Source organism: Jaculus jaculus, chromosome X (assembly GCF_020740685.1).
Source record: "Jaculus jaculus isolate mJacJac1 chromosome X, mJacJac1.mat.Y.cur, whole genome shotgun sequence".
NCBI lineage: Eukaryota > Metazoa > Chordata > Mammalia > Rodentia > Dipodidae > Jaculus > Jaculus jaculus.
Window position 1 is genome coordinate 61,940,809 of NC_059125.1, and position 27,494 is coordinate 61,968,302.

General features: G+C 41.4%; 1 protein-coding gene across 1 annotated transcript; it reads left to right on the top strand.

Annotated features, from left to right (window-relative positions):
- Positions 1 to 247: 247 nt before the first annotated feature.
- Dgat2l6 (diacylglycerol O-acyltransferase 2 like 6) lies at positions 248 to 27,489 on the top strand. Its single transcript, XM_004660984.1, has 7 exons — positions 248 to 332; positions 21,762 to 21,872; positions 22,257 to 22,327; positions 22,898 to 23,102; positions 24,135 to 24,309; positions 26,716 to 26,927; positions 27,335 to 27,489. Exons 1-7 carry the CDS (start codon positions 248 to 250, stop codon positions 27,487 to 27,489), a joined length of 1,014 nt encoding a protein of 337 aa, XP_004661041.1.
- Positions 27,490 to 27,494: the final 5 nt, after the last annotated feature.

A 27,494-nucleotide genomic window follows, 5' to 3' on the forward strand; every position in this document is an offset into this window, starting at 1 on the left:
ATATTGGGAAGATGAGAAAGTCTGATGTGCAATCTGTGTGTGTGTGTGTGTGTGTGTGTAGGAAGTTGGGGTGGAGCAAGAAGTAGGGAAAAGTAGAGGAAAGGTTTGGTCAAGACTGACAAAACCTCAGCAGCTAACCAGCTCTGACAATAAGATTAGAGTGAAGCACTGGGAATCAACTTGGTGTAAACTGTTTAAAGCTTCTGGTTGGGCTTTCTGCCACAGGAGAGCAGTACTATCATCAACCATGCCCATCTTCTCCAGACTAGATCTGCATGAAGGCCTCCAAACCCTCTCAGTTTTGCAGTGGGTTCCAGTCTATGTGATTTTAGGTGAGTAAACCCCAAGGGCTGGAGAGCCCATGGGGACAGATCCACAGAGGTCACACTCACATGAGGAAAGTTCCAATGCCATCTTCTGGTGGGACTTTTCCACCCTTTCATAGGAATGACTGAGCTGGGGGCTCGACCACTAGGAATGAGTTTGTGGTAGTTCTGGATTAAAGATTAGCCCAGTCTTCTCAGGAGCTGATCCTTATAAACTAGCTGAAGAGTCATATTCAGAAAAACAGGCCAGAGGTGGTGGTGGTTTGCAGATTTGGTCTTACTAGAAATATATAAGGCAGTTTTCTATTATGGAAAACATAGTGAGAAAATTCTAGAAAATTGGAAGGCTGTGTTAGTGATTCATTCGACAGAATTTTTCAGAAAGGGCAGTTACTGTTTGGTGGACACAGGACATAGCAACAGTCAGTGGTGAGTGAGCAAGCTGATAGCACCATGCTCTTCTAAGCATTATTCCATTCCAACCAGAAGTCAAGGCTTTGTGGGCAGTCAATTAGAGGGACAAGCTTAAAAACTTGGTGAGGACAAATAATATCATCCTGAAGGATGGGACCGGCAGGAAACAATTAGTTCCAATCCACAGGAGGCTATATAACCTTCTAGAGCATAGGTTAAATGGGGGGCTGTACATTAACAATTTTTGTCTTTACCTTCATTCACCTTTGGTTGAGATGTAGCCTTTTCTTCAATGATGAATGCAGGTAATAAGCCCCAGATGTGTTAGCAGCACCTGTGGCTTTGTCAGTAGCAGGCATGGCAGAGATTTGCATTGCATATTATAGTTGCTACAGGCATATCAAGAGTCCATTTATGCCTACAACTACTTCAAAATCCCAGTCGTTATTGGAACTACTGTTCAACCTGGCTACTTAATGCATAGATGAAGAAAACACTCATGTTACCATGTCACATTGTGGGTAATACTATGTTAGCCCCATTTTAGTATAATGGGCTTCCTTTGTGTGGTTGTGTATTTTACTGATGTATTTAAGATTATTCAAGGAAGGGGGTCTTTACACTTCATCAAACTTGCAGAAGGGGCCTCCTCAGTCCCCTAGAAGATGCAGCCTTCCTTAACCTTATTCAAATTGAATCAGGTTCGGGCTGGAAAGATGGCTTAGCAGTTAAGCTCTTGCCTGTGAAACCTAAGGACCCTGGTTCGAGGCTCGATTCCCCAGGACCCACGTTAGCCATATGCACAAGGGGGCGCACACATCTGGAGTTCTTTTGCAGTGGCTAGAGGCCCTGGTGTGCCCATTCTCTTTCTCTGTCTCTCTCTCTAACTGCTTCTTTCTCTTTGTGTCTTTCACTCTCAAATAAATAAATAAAAATAAACAAAAATTTGAATCATGCTGAATTCATCATTGGCTTAACTTTAGCTGGATCAAAAAAAGGAAGTGAAGGTGGATGTGGTGGTGCACGCGTTTAATCCCAGCACTTGGGAGGCAGAGATAGGAGGATCGCTGAGAGTTCGAGGCCACCCTGAGACTACATAGTGATTCCAGGTCAGCTTGAACTAGAGTGAGACCTTACCTCAAATAACCAAAAAAAAAAAAAAAAGAGAGAGAGAGAGAGAGAGAGAGAAAGAAAGAAAAGGAAATGAAAGCTGCAGTAGTGGCTCCCCCTGTAATCCTAGCACTTAGGAGGCTGAGGCAAGAGAATTGCTGTGAGGGTACTGCCAGCCTGGGGCTACAGAGTGAAGCTTTGACTCAAAAAATAATTTAAAATGACTTTATTTTGGATGGAACTTTCCTATTCTTTCAGAGTTTCATTCTGTTTTACATTGTATTTTATTTTAACTGCCCAACAAAATACGTTTTGATAAGTTCCATCTTTCAGATAGAAAAGTGAGAGGCAGAAGAGAGTTGGCATTGTCTGGACCCTAGGAAGTGTGAGCAATCAGAGCAATAAGAGAGCAGGGATGAGAGAGAGAAAAGAGAGCTGTGGGCTGGGGTAGAACTCTGTGGTTGAGCTCTTGCCTAGCAGGTGTGAGGCCTTGGGTTCTATCCTAGCACCACCAGAAAGAATGGGAAGTGAGAACTGTGAGTGGACCCATTGAGATGCAGGGTGTCTCAAAGTGACCTTGGCATAGCACTGGAATGGCAATGCTCAGTCTATTCTGGTTCCTCTGGATGCTTTTCTCATCCTCATCATTATTTTACTTTAAGAAAACAATTCTTTCTCAATTTTCCCCTTTGTCCTTTTTTCTTCCCCAAAGGACAGTGTCACTGGGTAGGGATAGGGATATCAGGCAACAATGTACGGAAGGTAGCAAGAAGGTAAGTAATGCTTCCTTCTCACTAAAGCTCACTGGCGGGTGGGAGGGATGGCTTAGCGGTTAAGGCATTTGCCTGCAAATCCAAAGGACCCAGGTTCGCTTCCCCAGGACCCACGTTAGCCAGATGCACAAGGGTGCACATGTGTCTGGACTTCGTTTGCCGTGGCTGGAGGCCCTGGTACTCCCATTCTCTCTCTTCCTCCCTCCCTCTTTCTCTGTCAAGTAAATAAAACATAAAATGTTGAAAAGATATTTTAAAAAGAAAAAGCTCACTGGCTTCCAGTCATCCTGGAAGAGCGAGAGGAGTGGAAAGGAACTGTCAAGGACACATGATGGCACCATTGTGTCACCAGTGAAAACACATGTTAATAAATGATTTTTTTCCCTCTGTACTTAAAGTTTTGTTGTGATAAAATACAGAGCACAAAATTTATCATTTTAACCATACACTTCAGTGGCATTAAGTAACTCACAATGTTGTATAACCATGTACAGAATTTTTCACCTTCCCACACTAAAAATCCATGCCCATTAAATACTTACTTCCTAATTCTCTCTCCCTTCAGCTGCAGGCAGCCATCCTTCTACTATATGTTGCCATGAACTTACCTATTCTAGGCAATTATATAATATTTATCTTTTTGTCACCAGCTTATTTCAAGTAGCATAAAGTATCATGGTCCATCCACATGATAGCATGTCATCAGAATTTCCTTCCTTTTGTTGTTTTGTGTTTTTTTCCCTTGATCTGTTTATTTTGAAAATTTTGTGCATGTATATAATGTATTTTGGTCATACTTCCCTTCTATTGCCCTCTTCACTTTTTCTTTTTCTTAAAGATTTTATTTATTTATTTATTTATTTATTTATTTATTTATTTAAGACAGAGAGAGGAAGAGAATGGACACACCAGGGCCTGTAGCCACTGCAAACAAACTCCAGATGCATGTGCTACCATGTGCATCTGGCTTATGTGGGACCTGGGGAATTGAACTTGGGTCCTTAGGTTTCATAGGCATGTGTCTTAACCACTAAGCCATCTCTCCAGCCCCTTCTTCACTTTTTCTATTAACCCTCTCCACTTCTGCTGAACCCTTACTTCTTCCCCTCTACTACCCCTCTTACTTTCATGTCTTTTTTAAAAAAAAATTTCGTTGTTATTTTTATTTATTTATTTGAGTGCGACGGACAGAGAAAGTGGCAGAGAGAGAGAGAGAATGGGCGCACCCGGGCCTCCGGCCACTGCAAACGAACTCCAGACGTGTGCGCCCCTTGTGCATCTGGCTAACGTGGGTCCTGGGGAATCAAGCCTCGAACCGGGGTCCTTAGGCTTCACAGGCAAACGCTTAACCGCTAAGCCATCTTTCCAGCCCCATGTGTTTTTTTGTGTGTGACCCACCAAGTTTAATTATGGTTGCTTGTGTGAGCATGGGTGGGGAGTTATTTACTGGATAATGGGAAAATTACCAGTGGCTACAGGCTACACCACTGAAAAAAAAATGACCCCCCTTCTCCAAACAGCTATAAAATAAAATAGTATTACTTTGTATATATACACTGTTTGTTTGTTTGTTTTGACAGAGTATGTAGCCTAGTCTGACCTCAGATTTATTATGTAGCCGAGGATGTTATTGATCTTCTATTCCTACTGCCTACAACACCCAGGTACTGGGATTACAGGCTGGCACCACACAAAATGGTTTAAGTGGTGCTGGGAATCAAACTCATGAACATGCTTTTCACATGCTAGAGTCTAGCACTCTACCAATTGACCTGTATCCTCAGCCCAGAGACACTAAATATTTATATCCATTCATCCATTCATGAGTACTGCCCCTACTTGGCTACTAAGAATGATGCTGCTTTAAGCAAGGGGGTATAAAGATCTTTTTGAAATGCTGTTTTCTACTCTTTGGAATTTATACACACACACACACACACACACACACACACACACATATACATACATACATACATACATACATACATACATACATGGAATTGCTGGATCATATAGTAATTTTCATTAGTAATTTCTATCTATGGTAGTTGTATCATTTTACACTTTCCATAACAGTGTATAAAGGTTCCAATTTCTCCACAGCTGTACCAACACTTTTATTTTCTAACCATCCTAATGGGTGTGAAATGATATATCATCATGGTTTTAATTTGCATTTTCCTAATGCTTAGTGATCTTCACCATCTTTTCATATGCTTATTGGCCACTTGTCTTACTTCTTTTAAATATCATTCCATTTGTATAACAACCTCTTTCTGTTCTTTTAGTGATTATGCTAAAAATTATAAGAATTCTGGGTCTTAGAGATTACAAGGCAATCATTCAACTGGTTTGGAGGCCTACAGACATGCCTAATTCATTAAAATCAGTTCTCCAAAAGTTATAGAGAAACACCAATTAGGAGACTTTGGGCTGCATTTGCTGAGTCTCCAACAATGAGTTAATTACAGGCTCTTTACTACCTACTAGCAGAAACAAACCAGTGGTTTATTCAATCACTGTACATATTTATGTGTCAATGCTGTTCACACACATATGACTCTCTCTAATGTATGATAGTCTGGAGTAAGTGGACAAAAGAGCTATGACAAAGGGATCTGATGAGGTCAGACAAAGAAAATACTACAGCTATTCAAGGAGCTCAGAGGAGGCTGGAAAGGAAAGGAGATCTGCTTGGTGAAAAGGTAGTGAGTTCCAGAATACATCAGACTAGGATTATAACTAGCTGGTGGACTTTGGACAAGTACTGGAATCCCTCTAAACCTTACTGTCACCATTTTTTAAACCTGATCCATAGGAAATGCTCTGCACAGAAAAGTTGCCCTTTCTGCCTCTGCCCTTCTATTTCTCACTGTTTTCTCAGTTCCTTCTGTGTGCCATAATCCACCTTGTTGCTTCTCCTCAAATAATGTTCAGCATCATGGCCAATACTGACCATTACTGGATGTGATAGGGCAGGAAATAGAAAATATAGAGGAAATAGGTGCAAAAGACAGAGGGACAAGTAAGAGGGAGGAAATGAGGAGAAGATGGGTTGAGAGAGAGATGGGGAATATAAATATTCATGATCCTTAGACCTAGGGCCTTTGACAGCTCTCTGAAGGCCAGTTTCCCTTCAGAGGCCTACTCTCCATGTGTCTCTCCCTGAACTGTGGTGAATTCCTTTCCTGATCTTCTAGCTCCTAGTCTCTGCTCTCCCCAGCTGATTTTACTTTGTGCTCTCACAATAGTCTTTCTTTTATTCTTTCTCTTCTCTTCTTTTTTTTAAAAAAAAATTATTTATTTCATTTTATTTGCAAGTAGGGGGGATGGGCACACCTGGGCCTCTAGTCATTGCAAATGAACTCCAGACACATGCCCAGAGGTCGTTAGGTTTTGCAGTCAAGTGCCTTAACCACTGATCCATCTCTCCAGCCCCCTTTTGTTCCTCTTAAAATTATTTATTTCTTTATTTGCCAGGAGAGGGGGTGGAGAATGGGTATACTTGGGACTCTTGCCACTGAAAATCAACTCCAAGATGCATGCACCACTTTGTGTATCTGGCTTAATGTGGGTGCTGGGGAACTGAATCTAGGTTGGCAACATTTTCAAGCAAGTGCTTTTAACTGTTGAGCCATCTTCCCAACCCTTCTTCAGACCTAAGAACCTTCCAAAAGCAACCTTAGGAAAAAAAATGGAAAAAAAAAAGATTTGAAAGCAAAATGAACAAAACAAAACAGAAAACAGAGAAATACATCCTGAACTGGCAAAATTTTAAAAGCCTACATTCTGGGATGGAGATATGGCTTCATGGTTAAGGTGTTTGCCTGCAAAGCCAAAGGACCGAGGTTCAATTCCCCAGTGTCCACGTAAGCCAGATGCACATAGTGGCACATGTGTCTGGCGTTCATTTGCAGTGGATGGAGGCCTTGGTGTGCCCATTCTCTCTCTCTCTCTCTCTCTCTCTCTCTCTCTCTCTCTCTCTCTCTGATAGACATATAAAATAAAATATTTTAGAAAAAATTTTAAAGCAACTTTGGTTATATCCATTTCCTGTTCAAAATTAGTGGTTTCTGATGGCCTTCTTAAGAATGCCCTGTAGGCCTTCCTCTACTCTCTCTGGCTCTAATCCCTTATCAGTTCACTTTATTATATGAAGCTTGTATTCCAGATCATATATTCACAGAAAAAACTACAGGAAACATATTTCCCACTCTGTCATCTCTGTTCTCACTAGTCCCTCCACTAGAAAGATGTTATGAGAGCTTCTCCTAGACTATCTATGAACAGCCTCTCCTTGGGCATACTCTTCATTTCACATCTTCTCTGCAATGTTTTATAAGCTGCATCACCCTTTGAAGGCCTAGAGCACCTTGTGAGGACAGGCTACATAGCATTCCTTACATGTTTTTCAAAAGAACACAATGTCCAGCCGGGCATGGTGGCTCACACCTTTAATGGAAGCTGGGAGGCAGAGGTGGGAGAATCACTGTGAGTGCGAGGCCGCCCTCAGACTCCATAGTGAGTTCCAGGTCAACCTGGGCTAGAGTGAGACCCTACCTCAACCCACCCCCAAAAAGAACACAATCTCCAATTTTAGTTACAAAATATTGAACAGCAGAGGATATATAAGTTGAATTAACTTTAAAGCAGAAGAAAATTCCCTTTCCAACGTGGAATTATGGAGATCATTTAAGTTGAAAACATAACATCTAAATTAATACCAGCTAGGCATAGTGACTCAAGCCTGTAATCCCAGAAGTTGAGCAACTGAGGCTTGCCATGAGTTTGAGTATAGCCTGGGCAGCATAAGATAGCCAGGACTACATAGTAAGACCCCGTCTCAAAAATACAAGCAAACAACACCTGGCATGGTGGCACACACCATTAATTCCAGTATTTGGGAGGCAGAGGTAGGAGGATTGTTGTGAGTTTGAAGCCACCCTGAGATTACATAGTGAATTTCAGGTCAGCCTAGGCTAGAGTGAAACCCTACCACAAAAAAAAAAAAAAAAAAAAAGACTGTGATCTGCCAAAATAAGCTCCTAATATTCATAGTATTTAACCAAAACCTACTCTCCTCCTCCATTAAATCATCACTCTCAAGAACTTTACTAGGTGTAGATCTCAGTTTACCTCCTCTATTCAATAAGCTACATGATGACGGAAACCATTTCTTATTACTATACTTTTAACAGAACATAGCATTACACTGAACTAACTGTTAATCATTCTACATTTCTCTTTCCTCAACAGAAATGTTTAAGCCCATCTCTTATTCTTTTCTTCCTCTCCTATAGACAGCCTTTTTTATGTGTGGGATTGTCTTCTTCCTCTGATTTCTTAAAAAATAGAATGTAGTCTTGGTGTCAGACAGATTAGTTCAACCACTTACTCGCTGTAAGACCTTGCACATGTCCATATTATTTTCTAGGTGGCCTTGAGCAAATAGGTTGGTTAACCTCCACCATAGTAGAAACAAATCATATTGCTTGCCTCTCAAGCCCATTCTGAAGACCAATGAGGTGGGAAAACCCTCAATAGATGCTAATTGCCTTCTTTTATAGAACAAGAACTGACATACTCAGAGCCTAACCACACCATCTGTCTTATTTTATTTTCGGTTACTAAAACAGAATGCCACAGTTTGAGCAATTGAGGTAGTATTTTGCCCAGGGTTCTGAGGCTGGGACACTCAATATCGAGGCACCTGCATCTGGTGAGGCCTTTTGGCTATGGCATCTGGCAAAAAGTGAGAGAATGAGGGAGTATGTATGTGCAATCGAGAGGGGCAAGAGAGCAAAGCTTACTTTCTCAGGAACCCACTCTGGGGATAGCGTTATTAATCCATCTTAAAGGTCCCATCTCTCAAGATTTTAGGAATGGTCTAGTTTCCAACACCTAAACTTTGGGGTGCGTGTTTAAACCATAGTACCACCTCTTAAGACTGTTAGTCTTATCATTTGAGCCAAAGAAGCATGACAACTACTTCCAAGGTAGATAAGCAACATTCTGATTTCATTGTGCCTTCATGAAGAATGCTGATAATGAGGTCCTAGAAAGTTAAGCAGACTTGATGAATTCTTGTTGGCTCTGTCTAGACATCTTTTACTATGCCTTCTCTATCATTCCCATATCAAATTAACTGCATTAGGCTGAAAATTCCCAATCACCATGACATATACTTTCTTCTGTTTTTATGGTTTTAGACAGGGTCTCACTGTGGCCCAGGCTGGTCTTGATTCACTATCCTTAGCCTCCTAAGTGCTGGGATGATATGCATCATCAAGTATGACTTCCATGGCATCTTTGAAAATGGTCTGAGAAACAGTAACATAGTTCAGATTTCTATTTTGTTTTTGAATCACTGAATCTCCTTGTGTCTCTCCCGGTCTACAGTTTTTCCCATTCCAATAGTTATTCCAAAGTGTCTTCCTGAAACAGAAGGGAGCACACCACTTCTCTGTTTAGTACCCTTTACTGACTTATTCCCTTTATCATCGGGACTCATCTCTTCAGCTCCCTTCCCAGCTTCATGTCATTCTGTGGCTTCCCTATGTGATCTGTACTTCAGTGGCTTAGGATGTTACTCAGAGGCCATGGTGTTACCATCGCCAGGACTTTGTTCAAGCTCCTTATTCATCAAAGACTTTTCCTCCATCAATATAGTGATCAAAATTGTATGCATTTTCTGAAGGTTAGCTTGAAAGATTACCTTCCACACAAAGCCAAAAGTTTTTGGAAGGCAGGAACTTTGTTTTGTACATACTTTTTATAAGAGTTATTATACAGCCGGGCGTGGTGGTGCACACTTTTAATCCCAGCACTTGGGACGCAGAGGTAGGAGGATTGTCATGAGTTCAAGGCCACTCTGAGTCTACATGGTGAATTCCAGGTCAGCCTGGGCTAAAGTGAGACTCTACTTGAAAAACCAAAAAAAAAAAAAAAAAGAGTTAATATACAAAAGCGTTTAAAATAGTTCTAAGACATGCAATAGAAACTCCCCAAATGTTACCTCCTTCCTCCAAGTCTTGGAGTGAAGATACATTACCTCCTTGAGCCCCAATCTCTTCATTTGTAAAGTAGGGATAATAAAGTTTTATATCTACTTAAGTCTGTGAGAGGATTAAATGAGATAATGTGCATTAAGGGCTAGACATAGTGCTGTTTCATAATAATTGTCCAATGCACAGGATCAAAGGCCATAAGTACATTACTCTCATCACTTCCAGATTTAATTCCACCCCCCTGCTCTTCTTCTAGACCCCCAAAGTCTCTCAAGCTTTTGGCACAGAAATTTCACATGAGGTATATTCAGTCAATGGTTGCTCAATTACTGAATTAACTTTTACTCTGTTAAGTTCTTAAATTTATCATTAATTAGTTATAATAAGTAGTCTCAAAGCCACATAAATTCCTTTTGGATAAGCCAGCTATGCTCTTGGATTTCTGAAAGGATTGAGCCAACTGGCTAGATCTGGCAGGATTGCCAACACTCAGAGTTTGGTGATTGCCTTGAAGCCGAATGTTTTTACATGTCTGAATAAAATACACAGCTTATACTGAAGACAACCAGTCTCTACAGTCTGACACGTGCAAGCACAGAAGGTTCTTCTTTACTTTGAATAGGCACCAGTGGTTGCTCTTCCTGTTAATTTTCACCTGTAACTGGAAGAATTTTGAAATCTATACTATTCTACGTAACAATTTATCATGAGCCATCTCCCTATACTTGGCACTGTGCTAATCCCTGTTTATAAGAAGTTTAATGTCTAATGGGTAGAGGGCCAGATGTATGAGGTACTAATTACCTAAGCAAACAAAATAGGAACAAATAAAAACACATGTATTATTTTGCAAGTGTACAGAAGAGAAACCCTTAATTATGCCCAGGAGATTATCAAGATATCATCAAAGTATAATTACAGATAAGCCTTGAAGGTTGAGGAAATTTTGATAGAAGGTTGAGGAGAGGGTAATCAAAATAAGGGAACAGCATGGTTGGATATGTAGAGATGTGAAATTACATGGTGAGCTGACATTGAATGGGAGATAAACTAAGTTGGTTCAGCCTCTGTTTTCCCTACTGCAGCTATTTATACCACCTTTATGATCTTTGTCTGTAGTTGCAAGTAACATGTATGTCATTAGTATTTGATATAGTAATTTTGTTGACAAGATTAAAATTTCCACAGTCTAAATTAATGTATTTTAAACAAAAATCTTTGTAATACTACCATGTATTCACTTCATGTTCAAATAACTTTCCATCTACTTACTACCTTTAGATCACTCAGTATTGCTACAATGGTAAGGGGGCTACACATAGAGAAACACTGGGAATCAGCAAAAGGAGTTTGAGGGTAATCACTGGGAAATGATGCTAAGAAAATGTTTGTTTCTAGTCCAGGGAGTGCCTTGAATGCCAGTCCATTGTATTAGACTTCATTTGGTCAGTAGTGGGGAAATATTGATGATTTTAGAGAAGGAAATTATCAGGTGGTTGTGCTTTTCAAACTTGTCAGTGAGTAAAATAGGAAATGACTGGAAGGGAAGAGATCAGAAGCTTGAGAGTAGATAAAGGCTATAGTTGAGACTAGCAAAAGTCCCCTGAAGCATAGTGGTAGCAATGGAAACAGAAGCAGAAAGATAAATGAAAAGAATTTTTTAAAGTTTTATTTATATATGCATCTATTTGTTTATTCAGAGAGATAGCAGAAGGGTGCATCACTCTTGCTGTTGCAAACTTGAAATAGAACTGGAGTCTGGAGTTCTACTGCAATGGTTAGAGGCCTTGGCACACCAATTCTCTCTCTCTGTCTGTCTGTCTCTCTCTCTCTCTCTCTCTCTCTCTCTCTCTGCTGGAAGACAATAAGGAAATTAAAATGGGCTGGAGATGTAGCTTGACTGGCATGCTTGCTTAGCATCTGTGAAGTCCTGGGTTCCATCTCTGTAGTAGACAGCCTCAAGTTTCTGAGATGAACTTCCAAACTATGCACAGTTATGGAAGAAGGGATATTTATTGAAGCTTACAGATCCATGGGAAGTTTTATAATGACAGAAGAAATTGGGCTTCTCTTAAAGGACAAAGCAGAGAGAGAAAAAGCCACAAGCCCCCAAACCCCAAAAGCCATATCGCACACAAGCACACTTCAGGAACTTTGCATATCTTTAGACTGGAATTGCAAATCCACCACCATACCTTAGGGCTGGACCCTAAGATCTGCCCAGTGACACCTGGCTGGAAATCTAAGAAGTTTTAGTAAACTCCTGAAGTTATTGTGGAGGCATTTATTCAAACTACCACAATCCCCTAGCACAGTGCCTAGTGGCCCCACATTATAATCCCAGAAATAGAGAAGTGGAGGCAGGAGGATCAGAAGATCAAGGTAATCCTTGACTAAATAGCAAGTTCAAAGACAGCCTGGGATGCATGAGACCCTGACTCAGGCTCAAAAAAAAAAAAAAAGAAAGAAAGAAAGAAAAAACGGCGGCTAGGCATGTAGGAGGATCATTATGAGTTTGAGGCCAGCCTGGGCTACAGAGTAAGGTCTAGGTCAACCTGGGCTAGAGTGAGACAATGCCAGGAAGAAAAGGTAAAAAAGAAAGAGAGAGAGAGAGGAAGAGCATGGAGGAAGGAAAAGAGGGAGAGAGGAATGGAGGAGAGGGAGGAAGAAAGGAAAGGAGAGAAGAAGGAAAGAAAGAAGGAAGGAAGGAAAGGAGAAAGTGAAAGGAGGGACTAGGATGATGGCTCAGTGGATGAAATTCTTGTCATACAAACATAAGGAATTGAATTCAGATTCAAGTACCCACAAAGAATGCCAGGCATTGTGGTACACTAATGAAGTGGGGCAGGGTACCCATAGGCCTTACAGAATCAGAACAGTCTAGATTAAGCAAGAGACTGTGTCTCAAAGTATACAATGGAGAATGACTGAGGAAGACACCCAAAGTCAACTTCTAGCCTCAACATGCACACACATGTGCCCACATGCATACACACACACACACTTCCATATTACACTTAAATTCAACAAATAGAAATTAACACAAATTAGAAAGAAACTCTATCTTTATTAATTAGAAGAATTAATATTGTTAAAATGTCCATTCTGCTTAAAATGATCTGTAGACTAAATGCTTATTGAAATTTCAGTAACTTTTCTAGAAGCATAAAAAATTCTACAATACATCTGAGATTACAAAAAGCACTGAAAAATCAAAGAAATCTTGAGAAAGAAGACAATGCAAGAGGTTATCACTGGGCATTGTGGCACACACCTTTAATTCCAGCATGTTGGAGGCAGAGATAGGAGGATTGCCTTGAGTTCAAGGCAAGCCTGAGACTACAGAGTGAATTCCAGGTCAGCCTGAACTAGACTCTACCTCAAAAACAAAAAGAAAAAAAAATGAATGAAACCGTATGATATTATGCTAAGGGGAATAAATTAAACACAGAAAGAGCCAGTGGATGATTTTACCTATACAGAGACATATACTACTCTACTCAGCCAGATATGGTGATGAGCATCTGTACTCCCAGCTACTAAAGAGACTAAGGCATGGTTATCAACTGAACCTAAGAGTTCCAGGATAGCCTAGCCAGCATACCAAAATATTTCCTCCTAAAAAAAATGAACTCATAGAAACAGAGAGTAGAATAGTGTTTGACAGGGTCTGGAGCAGAAGGGAAAATCTGATGTTGGTCTAAGTGTTCAAAGTTTCAGTTGTAAGATGAGTAAATTCTGGGATCTAATGTTCTGCCTGGTAACTATAGTTAATAATACTGCACCAGTTCTTAACAGAGTAGCACTTACATGTCTTTAGTCTCCTTCCCCTATACACAAAGAGTAACTGCATGGTGGTGGTGTGCTGATGAATTTAAGTTCAGTGATCATTATGCAACATATGCATATATCAAATCATCACATATTTTGAGTATATACGATTTTATATCTCAATTTTGCATCCATAAAATGTGAGAAAGACAACTTGAAATGGATCATAGATTTAAATACAAAACAAAAAAATCTGTAAAACTTTTAGTAGAAAACATAGGTGTGACACACTGGCCTGTGCACAGGCCTATAATCTCACCTACTCAGAAGGCTGAGACACAATTATAAATAAGGGCTTTCCTGTGCTACAGAATGAGTTCCAGGCCCACTTTGTCCGCTTAAAGACACTGTTTCAATATAAAAAATAGAACAGGGCTGTAGGGATACCTTATTGGAAGAGTATTTACCTAGCATAAACAAGGCCCTAGTTTCCATCATTTCCACAAAAATGAGGAAGAGGTAAGAAAACATAAGTAAGCTTTAATGATTGGAGGTTAGGGGAAGAGTGAGTTTTGACACAAAATCTCAATCTATACAAGGGAAAAGGTGATAAATTGTACTTCACCAAAAGTAAAGGGATTATGAAACATTTTGTCAATAGAAAACATAGACACAGACAGGGAGAAAATGTTTGTAAAATCATATAAAGAAAAAGGACTTGTATCCAAAATGTTAAATTATTCCAAAAGATAGTAGTAAGAAAACATACAACCCACCTGAAATGAGCAAGTGATATATTCTGTATTTCCAGCACTTGGGAGATGAAGACAAGCAGATCAGGAGTTCAAGAGTCATGCTTGGCTACATAATGAGTCTGAGGACAGCTTAGATTCCATGGTTTCAGACTAGCCTGAGTAACTTATCAAGATCCGGTCTCAAAATAAACAACAGAGGGTTGAGTCTCTAGCTTGTCTAGCATGTGGGAGGCCTTAGGTTCAATCCCCTGCAGTATCAAACAAAAGAGTATATAATACATCAAAGGCAAATGAGCACATGAAAGACTGGTAAGCATCAAAACCTTTTAGAAAGATGCAAGTTAGGATGATGAAATACCACTGCACATCTGTTCAAATGGCTTGGCCATCTTAAGTGCAAACGAAATTAGGAACCTGTATATGTGAACTATGATAATTTCCTTCAAATTGCCTTACTTGAACATGAACAAGAGACGTTGGAACCATCTCCTAGTGCCAAGGCCATAATATCAAAGGGAGCATTACAAGTACACACATGCAAGTTCTGGTTCTTCACATCAGTACTTCCTCAGACATTCTTGTTTTATGTCATGGAATACCTGAGACAAGGTCTCATGTAGCCAAGAGTGGCCTGGAATTTTCTATGTAGCTGAGGATGAATTTAAACTTCTCATCTTCCTACCTCTATCTCCCTAGTGCTGATATCTCAGGCATACACTATCATGCCTAATTCTTCTATCTCATTCAAATAGCCTGAATCTGGAAGGCATGTCCTATAAGGACACAGGGTCTCTTGCAGGGTCACATCTTCAATTCCAAGGACTCCTTGAAGGCCTTAGGATTAGTGGTTAAGTGGAGATAAGAGAAAAGGCATGAAATCTGTCTATAATTGAAAAATAACATCACATTTAAATAACTCCATAGATGCTGTCTGTTACAGTCAGCTTCATATTGCTGTCAGAAAACATCAACCAAGAGCAGCTTGTGACAGGAAAGGGTTTATTTTGACTTTCAGACTTGAAGGGGGGCTCCTTGATGGCAGGGGAAAACAATATCATGAGCAGAGGATGGACATCACATCCTGGCCAACATCAGGTGGACAACAGCAGCAGGAGAGTGTGCTAAACACTGGCGAGGGGAAGCTGGCTATAACACACATAAGTCCTCCCCCAGCAATACACTGCCTTCAGAAGGCTTCAATTCCCAAATTGCCATAAGCTGGGGCCCTAAGCATTGAGAACACATAAGTTTATGGGGGACACCTGAATCACCACATTCCACACCTGGCCTCCATAAACTGATAACCATCCATGATGTAAAATGCAATACATTCAGTCCAACTTTAAAAGTTCCCATAGTTTTTATCAATACCAATGATGTTCAAACATCTTCATAGTCCAAGATCTTTTACCTGAACCATAATACCAAAAAAAAAAAAAAAAAGTAAAATGGTGGCACAGAATAAACATTCACACTGCAATAGATAGCATTGGGCATAACAAAGAAATAGACAAATAACACAAGATTTAAAACAAACAGGGCAGGGCTAAAGAGATATCTTAGTGATTAGGAGGCCTGTGAAGCCTAAGGACCCAGGTTCAACTCCTCACGTCCCATGCAAGCCAGACGTATGAGGTGACACATGCACACAAGGTCATGCATGCACACAAGGTGGCACACACGTTTGGAGTTCTGCTTCAGTGGCTAGAGGCCTTGATGTGCAAAATCTCTCTCTCTCTCTCTCTCTCTCTCTCTCTCTCTCTCTCTCTCTCTCTCTCTCTCTCTCTCTCTCAAAAAAGGGGGGGAGCAAACAGCAAACTCTGTAGCTCCAAGTCTGACAACTCTAACCATTGACAAGTCTCCAAATCCAGTAATTCTAACCAATAACAAGTCTCTGGAGTTCCAATTCTGCCCCTTCAGCTAGGCTACTCACAGTCCCAGAAAACTTCATCTGGTGCTGGCAGATCTCTTGGTAGTCATCTCATAGTCCTGGCATCTCTAAGTCTACACTGCAACCCACCGTTCATACACATTCAAAACACATAAGTTTATGGGGGTTACCTGAATCAAATCACCACAATGACTAAACACTAATCACTTGTTTCTCTATTTTTGAAAAGGGCATTTATTATTTATTTATCTATTTACCTAACATCTCATTTAAATATTTGTTGAACATCTTCTATGTGCCAGACAATATTGTGAATATTGAGGATCCTAACAAAATTTGAGGCAAGCTATGAAGGAAAAGTTTTGCTGCCTTTAATTAGTAATGATTCTTAGTTAGTTTTATCTGAGTTTTCTGCTGAAACTTAACTGGCAAATTTATTTTTATCTTTTAGAAAGGGCAAACAAAGGAAACAGATTTTTTTTAAACAAATATTTTTGGGCTGGTGGAATGGCTTAGCGGTTACGATGTTTACTTGCATATCCAAAGGACCCAGGTTTTGATTCCTCAGGACCCATGTTAGTCAGATGCATAAGGGGCACATGCGTCTGGAGTTCATTTGCAGTGGCTGGAGGCCCTGGTATGCCCATTCTCTCTCTCTCTTTCTGTGTCAAATAAATTTTACAAAAACAATTATTCTTATTTATTTATTTGCAAGCAGAGAGAGAATGAATATGGGTATGACAGGACCTCTAGCCACTGCAAACAAACTCCAGATGCATACGCCACTTTGTGCATCTGGCTTTATATTAGTACTGGGGAAATGAACCCCAGGTCATTAGGCTCTGCAGGCAAGCTCCTTAATTGCGGAACTATCTCCCTCTCTAGCCCCATGGAAAGAACTTTTATTCATAGAAAGCTTCCACGAAATTCCTCCCATCACTATTTCTTGTCTAAGTAACATGCATACTTATAACCAGCTCAGTCTGTTCTGAAAGAGGAATTCCTCTCTTCATCAAGGTTTCTTCTATTCTTTGAAATTATTTATAATATTATTTATTTTATTTTATTAATATTTATTTTATTTATTTGACAGAAAGAAAGAGGGAGAGGGAAAGAATGGGCATGCTAGGGCCTCCAGCTACTGCAAACAAACTTGAGATGCAGTGTCCCCTTGTTCATCTGGCTAACGTGGGTCCTAAGGAATCAAACCTGGATCCTTTAGCTTTGCAAGCAAATGCCTTAACTACTAAGCCATTCCTCCAGCCCTATTTATTTTATTTTGTTATTATTATTTTTTTTTGGAAAACTGTAGATTGAACTCAGGATCTTGTGCATGCCAGGCTACTTCCCTAACACTGAACTACGCCCACAGTCCCCTTCACTTTTCTGTGTGGGGTGGGGGGAGGAGGTTTATTTTGGCTTATAGGCTCAAGGGAAAACTCCATGATGGGAGGGAAAATGATGGCATGAGCAGAGGGTGGACATCGCTCCCTGACTCACATAAGGTGGACAACAGGAACAGGAGAGTGTGCCAAACACTGGCAAGGGAAAGCTGGCTATACAACGCCTACCCCCAACAATACACCACCTCCAAGAGGCGTTAATTCCCAAATCTCCATCAACTGGGAACCCAGCATTCAGTACACCTAAGTTTATGGGAGATACCTGAATCAAACCACTACATTCCACCTCTGGCCCCTGTAAACTGATAACAATCCATGGTGTAAAATGCAATGCATTCAGTCCATCTTTAAAAGTCCCCAAGGTTTTTATCAATCCCAGTGATGTTCAAACATACCTGTAGTCCAAGGTATTTTAACTGAGCCATAATACTAAAAACAAATTCCCCAAAACCCCATAATATCACAGAATAAACATTCACACTGCAAAAGTTGGCATTGAGTATAGCAAAGAAATAGTCAACCAATACAAGATTTAAAACAACCAGGGAAAATATCAAACTCTGTAGCTCTTAAGTCCAACAACTAACCAGTGTCAAGTCTCCAAGTCCAATAATTCTAACCAGCAACAAGTCAGCACCAGTTAAATGGGATAACCATTATTAATTTAGAGAGATTTAAAAGGGTATAGACCCTCTTATTGTTTAAGGTTAGTGGGAGCTTGACAATGGAAAGCAGAATCATTACCTGGATATGATTCTGACTTGTTTCCCACTTTCAGATATGGTTTCCTTTCCACTGAGTGGATCTGTTAGTCAATCCAAGAGCAGTTGGTTACCCACCATGGCTATGTGCCACTATTGCACTTGTGTGAGCATCATGTCAAGTTGTTTGCTTCTGAGTTGCTTAGACTTTGAGTTGCTTGGACAGATGTTGGCCACTTTCCCCTGGTAGCTCATGAAGTGCTTTCCAGCACTAGATGGGCTAATTGTCTGGGGACTGGCTCTCCTCTAGATTCCAGTCAGGTCTCTCCATGGTCCATGCCAACAGCATTTGGTGTTTTCAGCAGGGGTCTCCTTTATTTTTATTTATATTTTTAATTTTAAGACAGGGTCTCACTATGTTGTCCAGGCTGACCTTGAATTTACTGTGTGTAGTCCAGGCTGGCCTCAAACTTGCAATTCAATCTTTCTGCCTCAGCCTCCTAAGTGCTGGGATTATAGTCATGGGTCACTATATCTGTCTATGACATGACTTCAAAAAATGCCCATTCAGTCTTTTTTTTTTTTAATTTGATTTATTAGGTTTTTTTTTTCCATCAAATACAGGCAGCTTGGTACCATTGTTTAGGCTCATCTATGATCTACCCCCTCCCATTAGACCCTCCTTGTTGATGTAAATGGGTTGTGCATTGTGGAGTTAGTCCCCAGTTATTGGTATGCTAAATGTCTCTGCAAATCATGACCCAACATGTGACTCTGACATTCTTTCCGCCCCCTCTTCCACAAAATTTCCCTGAGCCATGTTGGGTTCATTTTTGGTCTGCTTCAGTGCTGAGGTGTTGGGGGCCTCTGAGGCTCTGGCTCTCTGATTTGGTAGGAGTTGATTTTTCTCTGTGTTGGTCTCCTTCCCCTTTGTGCTGGTATCTGGTTCACAGGAAAATATCACCCTTGCTTGTTTCACCAATTGTCCTTAGTTTCAGTTGGGCCCCTTTTGAGGTATGTTGGGGCAGCTCTCTCCATAGGATCTGCATCTATCTGAAAAAGAGAAGCAGATTCTCCAACGGAGAGAAAGTTAGCACCCAGAAAATTGAAATAACACTTACTTTTTTGGTAGACAGATTGATAGGTGTAGGCCCTTTTGTACCCCATGATTGATGATAGCTTGATATTGTAGAGTGGGCTTGTGTTTGGGTATGGTTCTGACTTGTTTCCCAGCTCCAGCTATGGGTCTAGTACCACTGAGTGGATCAGTTAGCCAAATCAAGACTAGTTGGTTCCTCACCATGGCTGTGTGCCACTATTGCACTTGTGTGGGCATCACATCAGGTTATTTGTTGCTAATTAGATTAGAGAATGAGTTGCTTGGACAGATATTGGTCATTTCCTCCAGTCGCCCATGTAGCGCCTTCTGGCACTAGACACACTGACTGTCTGGGGACTGACTCTCTCCTGGCTTCCAGCCATGCCGTTCGATTTTGCGTATCAGCTGCATGTGGAGTCTTCAGCAATAGGGTCTTACCACTGGCCTTGGTGGGTCATCAAGTACTCTGACAGAAGTCTGTCATTGTTTTGGGAAACCTTGTAGGTGTCTCTGATCAAAAGCTCATTGTGGATGGTAGTCCCAAGCTGGAAGTGGGGGTTACAGGCCAGTGCCCACTAATAAATTGAGGAAAAAACATAATTAATATACAAGAGTTAGAGAGGAGAGAGATAGAGGGGAGAGGGGGAGAGGGAGGGAGGGAAGATGTAGAAGATTTAGGTTAGTTTTGATCCTACCCTCTCCAGTGTCTTGTGGTTCAGGTGTTTCCTGTAAGGGTCTAGTGAAGGTTCAGCCATTTGGTCTGTCTTTTAGGAAGTAGAATTTTATGGTACCAATGCCGTTTGGGTCCAGATTACTGTTTTCCACCCTTCGATGCCCTCCCCGCCCTCCCTTCCATCCTATTGTCTAGTCCATGAGGTGCTTGCTGAGTATGTAAGGTATCTTGGATAGATTCAGGTTAGGTGTTGTAGATGAGTGAGACTATGTGTCGATTTTTTTTTTCTGTGATTGGGTAAGTTCACTGAGAATGATCTGTTCCAGGTTCAACCATTTTTCCTCAAATTTCTTTGTGTCATTTTTTCTTACTGCTGTATAGAATTCCATTGTGTAGATATACCACGTCTTTGTTATCCATTCTTCTAATGATGGACATCTGGGTTGATTCCAACTTTTAGCTATTATGAATTGAGCTGCTACAAACATGGTTGAGCAAATCTCTCTGGCCTTTGGTTTGAAAGTTTTAGGGTAGATGCCCAGTAAGGGTATAACTGGGTCTGTTGGTATTTCTATAGTCAGCTTTTTTAGGAGTCTCCATAATGCTTTCCAGAGTGGTTGTACCATCCTGCATTCCCACCAACAGTGAATGAGTGTCCCTGCTTCTCCACATCCTCGCCAGCATTTATTTTCATTTGACTTTTTGATGTTGGCTGTCCTTATTGGGGTAAGGTGGAGTCTCATAGTTGTTTTAATTTGCATTAAAAATGCCCATTCAGTCTTTTTTTTTTTTTTTTAGGTAGGTTCTTGCTCTAGCCCAGGCTGTCCTGGAATTCAATATGTAGTCTCAGGATGGCCTTGGACTCATGGCAATCCACCTACTTCTGCCTCCCAAGTGCTGGGATTAAAGGTAGGCACCACCATGCCTATCTTACATTCAGTCTTTTATCCAAGTATTTCCATCTATATATCTAATGCAAAAGACTGACTTTCTGGAAGATAGTTCTTGAGTGTCTCCCCTTCCTTGAAACCGTCTTCTACTATTGATGCAGAAGCCAGTCAATCATTCCCTTAACAGTCTGTAAAAAATCATGTGTACTTAATGGACCCATCTTTCTCACAAATACTGATTTTTTAAAACAGAATTCAGGAGGTTGCTTAGTGGTGGAGCAATTGTATAACATGGACAAGGCCCTGGATTCTATTCTAGCATGTGTGCATAAATTTATGCATGCAAGTATAAATAAATAAATAACAGCCCTTTGCTTTAAGATGTATCATGTTTACATTTTACAGACTGCTTCATCCCTTTGCTAATAAAGCCACATTTTTCATTTCCACCCCCTTCAAACTTTTACAATATTTTGAAGTGGACAAAGGAGAGCATGGTATAGCAACTTGTAATCTATTTTCTTCTCAGCATCAAATAGCCTGGGCACTGCAAATAAAACCCCTCCAATTGAATAGGTGGATTTTTCAGTTCAGTGAAGGAAGGAAGATAAAGCTTTCAGAATTTCCTGAACTCTCTGAATGAGTATAATCAGCTACCAGTCAAACATGTCACTTTTTCTCTCCTGCTGGGAAGTGCTGCTTCTACCTTAGCTGAGTGACACTTGCTCTGAGAACTTCATGATTCTGCTGCTCCTTCAGTTATGAACTCAGCCTTAAAGAGGACTGAGACCCAGTGGCTCAGAGAGCAAAATGTGTCACAGCAGAGCTAAGCAAAGGCTGAGGGGAAGAGAACTGGCCCCATGCCAGCCTTGTCTGCTCCTTCAGTGTAGAGGCAGAGATGAGGTTGTGAGAGTAGCTGACTGACATGAACCCATTGTGTCTCCTCAGGTGCTATTCCTATCGTCCTTGGACCCTACTTTCTAATATTCAGTGATTTATGGCCCTTATCAGTGATCATGTTAGCCTGGCTCATCTATGATTGGAATACTCACAGTCAAGGTAAGAGATGAAGGCAGAATTGTGGTCCTACTATGCCAAGGATGGGGCCACAGGGAGAGAGAAGCGAGTGAAGAGATAGGGAGATGCGAAGTGAGGAAGGAGAGCAAAACTCTCTTCTGACTGCCCATGAAGAATTAATAGGTTAAGATCTCTGGACAGATCCCTCTAGTCTCAGCATGTTTCTTTATCGACTTTCTGGTTACTGAGAAACAGGGGTTCCTTGGGTCTTGGGAGATGGATGCAGAGATAATACTTACAGCTCTGACATGTGAGAAGGAGACCACTTCTGTGGCCTGAGGCCCACAGACAGAACACTTCACTTCTGGGAGGGGTACAGGGACTAGCAATGACCCACTTGCCCTTCCTTTTCTTCTCTGCCCACAGGTGATAGGCGTTCAGCATGGGTACGAAACTGGGCCCTCTGGAAGTATTTCAAAAATTACTTCCCAATAAAGGTAACTACTTTCCCTGGGGTGTCCACCTTTGCTATAAGTGCCTTGCTCATTATTGCCTATACCCTATCTCTCTACTGAGTTTCATGGTTTTTAAAAATATTTTATTTATTTACTAGAGAGAGAGAGATTCAGAATGGGTGTACCAGGGCCTCCAGCCACTGCAAACAAACTCCAGATGCATGTGCCACCTTGTGCATATGGCTTACATGGGTTCTTGAGAGTCAAACCTAGGTTCTTAGGCTTCTTGGGCAAGTGCTTTAACTGCTAAGCCATCTCTTCAGCCTGAGTTTCATGTTTTCAAAGGCTTTCATAGCCAGCATTACAGGTCAAGACCCAGAGGTATAATGCAGAGAAAGGAAAAAAAAAAAGATAAATGAGGGACATAGATGACTAGCATCTTTCCCAGTGGCAAACTCAGGCCAGCCTCTCTTACCACTAATGACCCCTGGAAATATCTATGACAATGAAAATATTTCATTTAGCAATGATTTGGGTCTAACTGCTGGGCTATAAGTCTACACATACTCCCTTCTGCCAGGCCAATGCTCTAACTCAATCTCCCTCTAACAGCTGGTGAAGACTCATGACCTTTCATCCAAACACAACTACATCATTGCCAACCACCCACATGGCATTCTCTCTTATGGTGCCTTCATCAATTTTGCTACTGAAGCCACGGGCTTTTCCTGGATTTTCCCATCCATCACTCCCTTTATAGCAACCTTGGAAGGAATCTTCTGGATCCCAATTGTGCGAGAATATGTGATGTCAATGGGTGAGTACAATAAATCCTGTCATCCTGTAATCAAACTTAAGGCTCCCACCCCAATAAGCCTTGATGATCACTCTTAGCTCGAAGTCAACTTGGTAAAATAAGATAAAATACTCCAGCCAGTGTCAACAACATGTAACCAAGCATCATATTATGTCTAAGATCTAGGACACAGAGTTTGGGCAGCAGAGAAAGTTACAGGCATTCACAAGTCACCAGGATTCACTTCATAGGGGAATCAGAAGGCTGATCTCAGGATCAAAGCCCATGCCAGGCTTCCTGCCAGAGCACTGTGAACAGTGTCTTTCTGTCTGGATGAATACTCGTTTTTCTAGTCACCAGAAACAAACAACTAAAGCCAAATACAAAAAAAATTAAGACACATTTATCTTGAGGGGCATCCCAGAAGATGCTTCTGTTTCCCTTGAAGGTTGGCATGGCCCTGTAGCAGGGTTCCCTCTCAATGATTAGATCTTGGAGACAATTACGGCCATCCCAGTAGAGAACAGAAAGCAAGTCTAGGGCAAAAATGGGATTGAGAAGTGATAAAAAGCATGGCTATTGTTGAGCGACAGGATGTCACCCACATTTTTGGTTCATCTATATTTCAATTTGGCTTGAGTAGGCTCCAACATCTGCCTACTTTTCTCAAACTCTAGTTAATGGCTCCCCTATAGCACATTGCCCTTAGAGAAGAAGCACATTGGTGATGGCTGTCCTGTTCACCCTCAAGGGAGAGACCCCTGGAGGTTCTCCATTACACTCAACCTGGACAGAATGGAAGGGGGAAAGAGTGGATGTTAAGACTGTCTATCAGGAAGCCAGGAGGCTATGAATGGAAGTAGGCAGAGGAAATAAGTATAGCCTAATCTGTAGTAGCACAGATCCCCATAAGCTAACCCTAAGGAAAACTCCTCAGGCTAGAGCTAACCCAGGAAACAGAGGATAAAGACATAAAGGTGAGAATTATGTCCAGCAAGAAGAACCTAGAGGAAGTTCTCCCCCATGTTCTACCTCTTGACTTTGGTTTAACAGGTGTGTGCCCAGTGGCTGAGCTGGCCCTGAAGAACAGACTGACCAAGAGAGGCTCAGGCAATGCTGTGGTCATTGTGGTGGGTGGAGCTTCTGAATCCCTCTTGTGCATTCCAGGATCCACCACCATCATCCTCAAAAATCGTAAAGGTTTTGTCAGGCTGGCACTGAAGACAGGGTGGGTTCTTAGGTTCTGTGACATAGGCTCTGTAACCCTATCCAGAAAGTGTCCCTCTCATGGGAACCTGCTAAAGGGCCCTTGCTTGATTCTGATCTCTTCCTTCTGTTCTTCACACTCTGCCTTGGGGACATTTCAGTGGCTACTTTTCGAACTTGAAGTTGGTGAAAGAAAAACAAAAGAAGTCCCTTTATCCTTGGAAGTCTGGAAACTTTGAGAAGAAAGTCTTCAATCTATATCTACGTATTCACTAAAAGCCCTTGAGAATCCCCCAAGGGGAAAGAAAGCATTGACTGGGTGCTGTGAAGATGGAAAAGATGAGTGAGACATGCAGCAGTAGTCAAACACCTGCTGTGTACCAGACTTAGTATGGGGCACAGAACTATAGAAATAAACAAACCCTGGTCCTTCGTGGACTCATAGTTCAATGTGGAAGACAAGCTCCAACATATGTGCAGAATCTCCACCTCAACTATCTTCCCCTGACTTAAACATACATCATCTCTCAATTGGACTATATCTTTCCAACTGCTCTTTTTGCTTCTGTCTCTGCTTCCCTTGCCTCTAAGACTATACAAGTTGAAGCTAGAATAGTCCTGTTACTGTGAGTCAAATCATATCACTGGTCAAAATGCTCCAGTGGCTCTCATACCACTCAGTGTAAAAGCCTGACCCTGAATAATCTGGTACTCAGCCACCTCTCTGAGCTCATTACTCACTCCTCTCCCAATTGCCCACTCCTTAATGGTTACACTGGCATTACTATTCTTCAGTCTCCATGAGCTTGCCTTGGGGTTTTAGCCATTGCTGATCTTCAGCCTGAAACACTGTTCTTCCAACTAACTGATTAGATCTATCTTCTACCTCCATGAGGTCTTAGCTCATTCATCCCTTCTCAGTAAGCACTCTTCCGGTCACTGTGTTCTATTATTTCCCTACTGGCTTTATCATTTTATATTTCATCTACTTACTTGTTTATCTACAGTTTTATTGTTTATTGTGTGTCTCCTGCCCTACAAAAAAAGAGCCAGGTATGGTGGCTCAGATTTTTAATCCCAGCACTCGGGAGGCTGAGGTAGTAGTATTGCCTTGAATTCAAGGTCAGCCTGGGCTACAATGAGACCCTTCCTCAAAAACAGGAAAAATAAAGCAAAAGTAAGTACTGTGAGGATCATGATTTTTTAGTCCATTGTGTTCACTGATGTATCAGTAGAGCCCCAAAAAGCTTTGGCACAAAGAAAGAACTCAGTAGATCTTTGTTGAGTGAATAAAATGTGATAAGAGAAATGTGTAAATTTTGCTGTGGGACCACCAGTTATGGAAAGATCTTGACTCAGAATACAGGTTACATAGACAAATGATATCTGAATTGTGTTTGCATTGAAATATAAGTAGCAGTTGTTGGTTGTTTGTAATCCCACCTACTAAAGAGTCTAAGGAAGGAAGAAGATTGCAACTCAGAGCTAGTCTGGACAACTTGGAAAGATCTTGTTTCCAACTAAAGTATTTAAAAGGGCTGAGTATGTAGTAGTAGAGTACTTGCTCAGAATGTGCAAGGCATCCCAAGCACCACAAAAATAAGAAAGAAAGAAAGAGAGAAAGCAAGCAAGCAAGCAAGAAAGAAAGATGAAATGAAGAAAAAAAGAACGAACTCAAGCATCAAATCAGGACCTATAATGAATCTGGCACCACACTAGACCCTAGGGATTCAAAGAAGGCTATATCAAAGCTCTCACATCTGATTGGCTTGGCCTCTTGGGAGAGTCATACAGGTAAGGATATGACTATAAGGCAGGACTAGAGGAGTGTGAGGGCAGTACCAAAGGAATCTCTATCGGAGGGGTACTGAAACCACAGTGGAAAATTGGTGATGGTCAAAGAAAATTTCTTCAAGGGGATATAGTTGGAACTTAGTACTGAAAGGCAAAATGGCATTTGCCACATGAAAGCAAAAGGAATGCACTTCTTCAGAGGGAATAAAATATACACATACATAGATAAGAGAATATTTGGCACTTAAGTAGCAACAGGAAAGCTGGCCAAGGAGGAAGGCTAGAGCTCCAAGGCCATGCTAAGCAGCAAGGGACACAGTAAGGAGCTCTGGGAGAGCTTTAAAGAGAGAAATGGTATGTCCACGTGTGCAGTTTAGTGAGATCACTCTTGATACTGGGTGCAGTGAAGGTGGTTAAGTCTCCTAAGATTACTTTCTTCCTATCACAGGATAAAGTACAGCAGCTACACTGAGAGAGTTCAGTTGGGGCAGAGACACGAGACTGGAGCTGTTTGAATGCTTGGGGTCCTGCTCTAGCATGAGGAGGTTGGAGGAGTTTCCCTCCTTGGAGAAGGTTTTGCTGGGGAAAGTTTTGCTTCTATGGAGATCTAACACTGCCACCCCTTGCTTCACAGGGCATACCTTGTCCCTTCCTACTCCTTTGGTGAGAATGAGGTGCACAATCAAGCAACCTTCCCTGAAGGAACATGGAAAAGATTCCTCCAAGAAACCTGCCAGAAAATAGGCAAAAAAATCCTAGGCTTAAATTTCTGTACCTTCTATGGCCGTGGCCTCACTAAGGGATCCTGGGGCTTTCTGCCTTTCAATCGGCCCATTACCACCATTGGTAAGCTCCTCACTTTGCTTGGAACTGGGGTTCCTGGTCTCCTACTCCAAGTCATCTATCAAGCTCTAGGTAATCTGGCTCATAGCCAAAAGACACTAAGGGAATTCTAGTTGGTGGACCTGAGATCAGGGTGGAGAAGACAACTAAATAGATAACAAGTATGACCATTCGTGGGTGGGACAGAGTCCACCAGCTGTCACAGGAACATCCTTATTCACACAGTTCCTTCATCTCTCTTCTGTGCTTGCCCAAATTCTACAGAATGAAGGGCAGAGTAGAGCTGGAACAGGGGAAAGAATGAAGGAAGGAGAGGAGTCCTAGTGCTTTTAGAATGTGGCCCCAGTGAGGAGTGAGTAGTATGAGTTGTGGTATAGAATCTGATATTTGTCTCTTCTCCCTCTCTATAGTTGGGGAACCCCTGCCAATCCCCAAGATCAAGGATCCAGACAAGGAGACAGTGGACAAGTACCACACACTCTATATCAGTGCTCTGTGCAAGTTGTTTGACCAACACAAAGTTGAATATGGCTACTCTGAGACCCAGGAGCTGAAAATAATATAATAGGA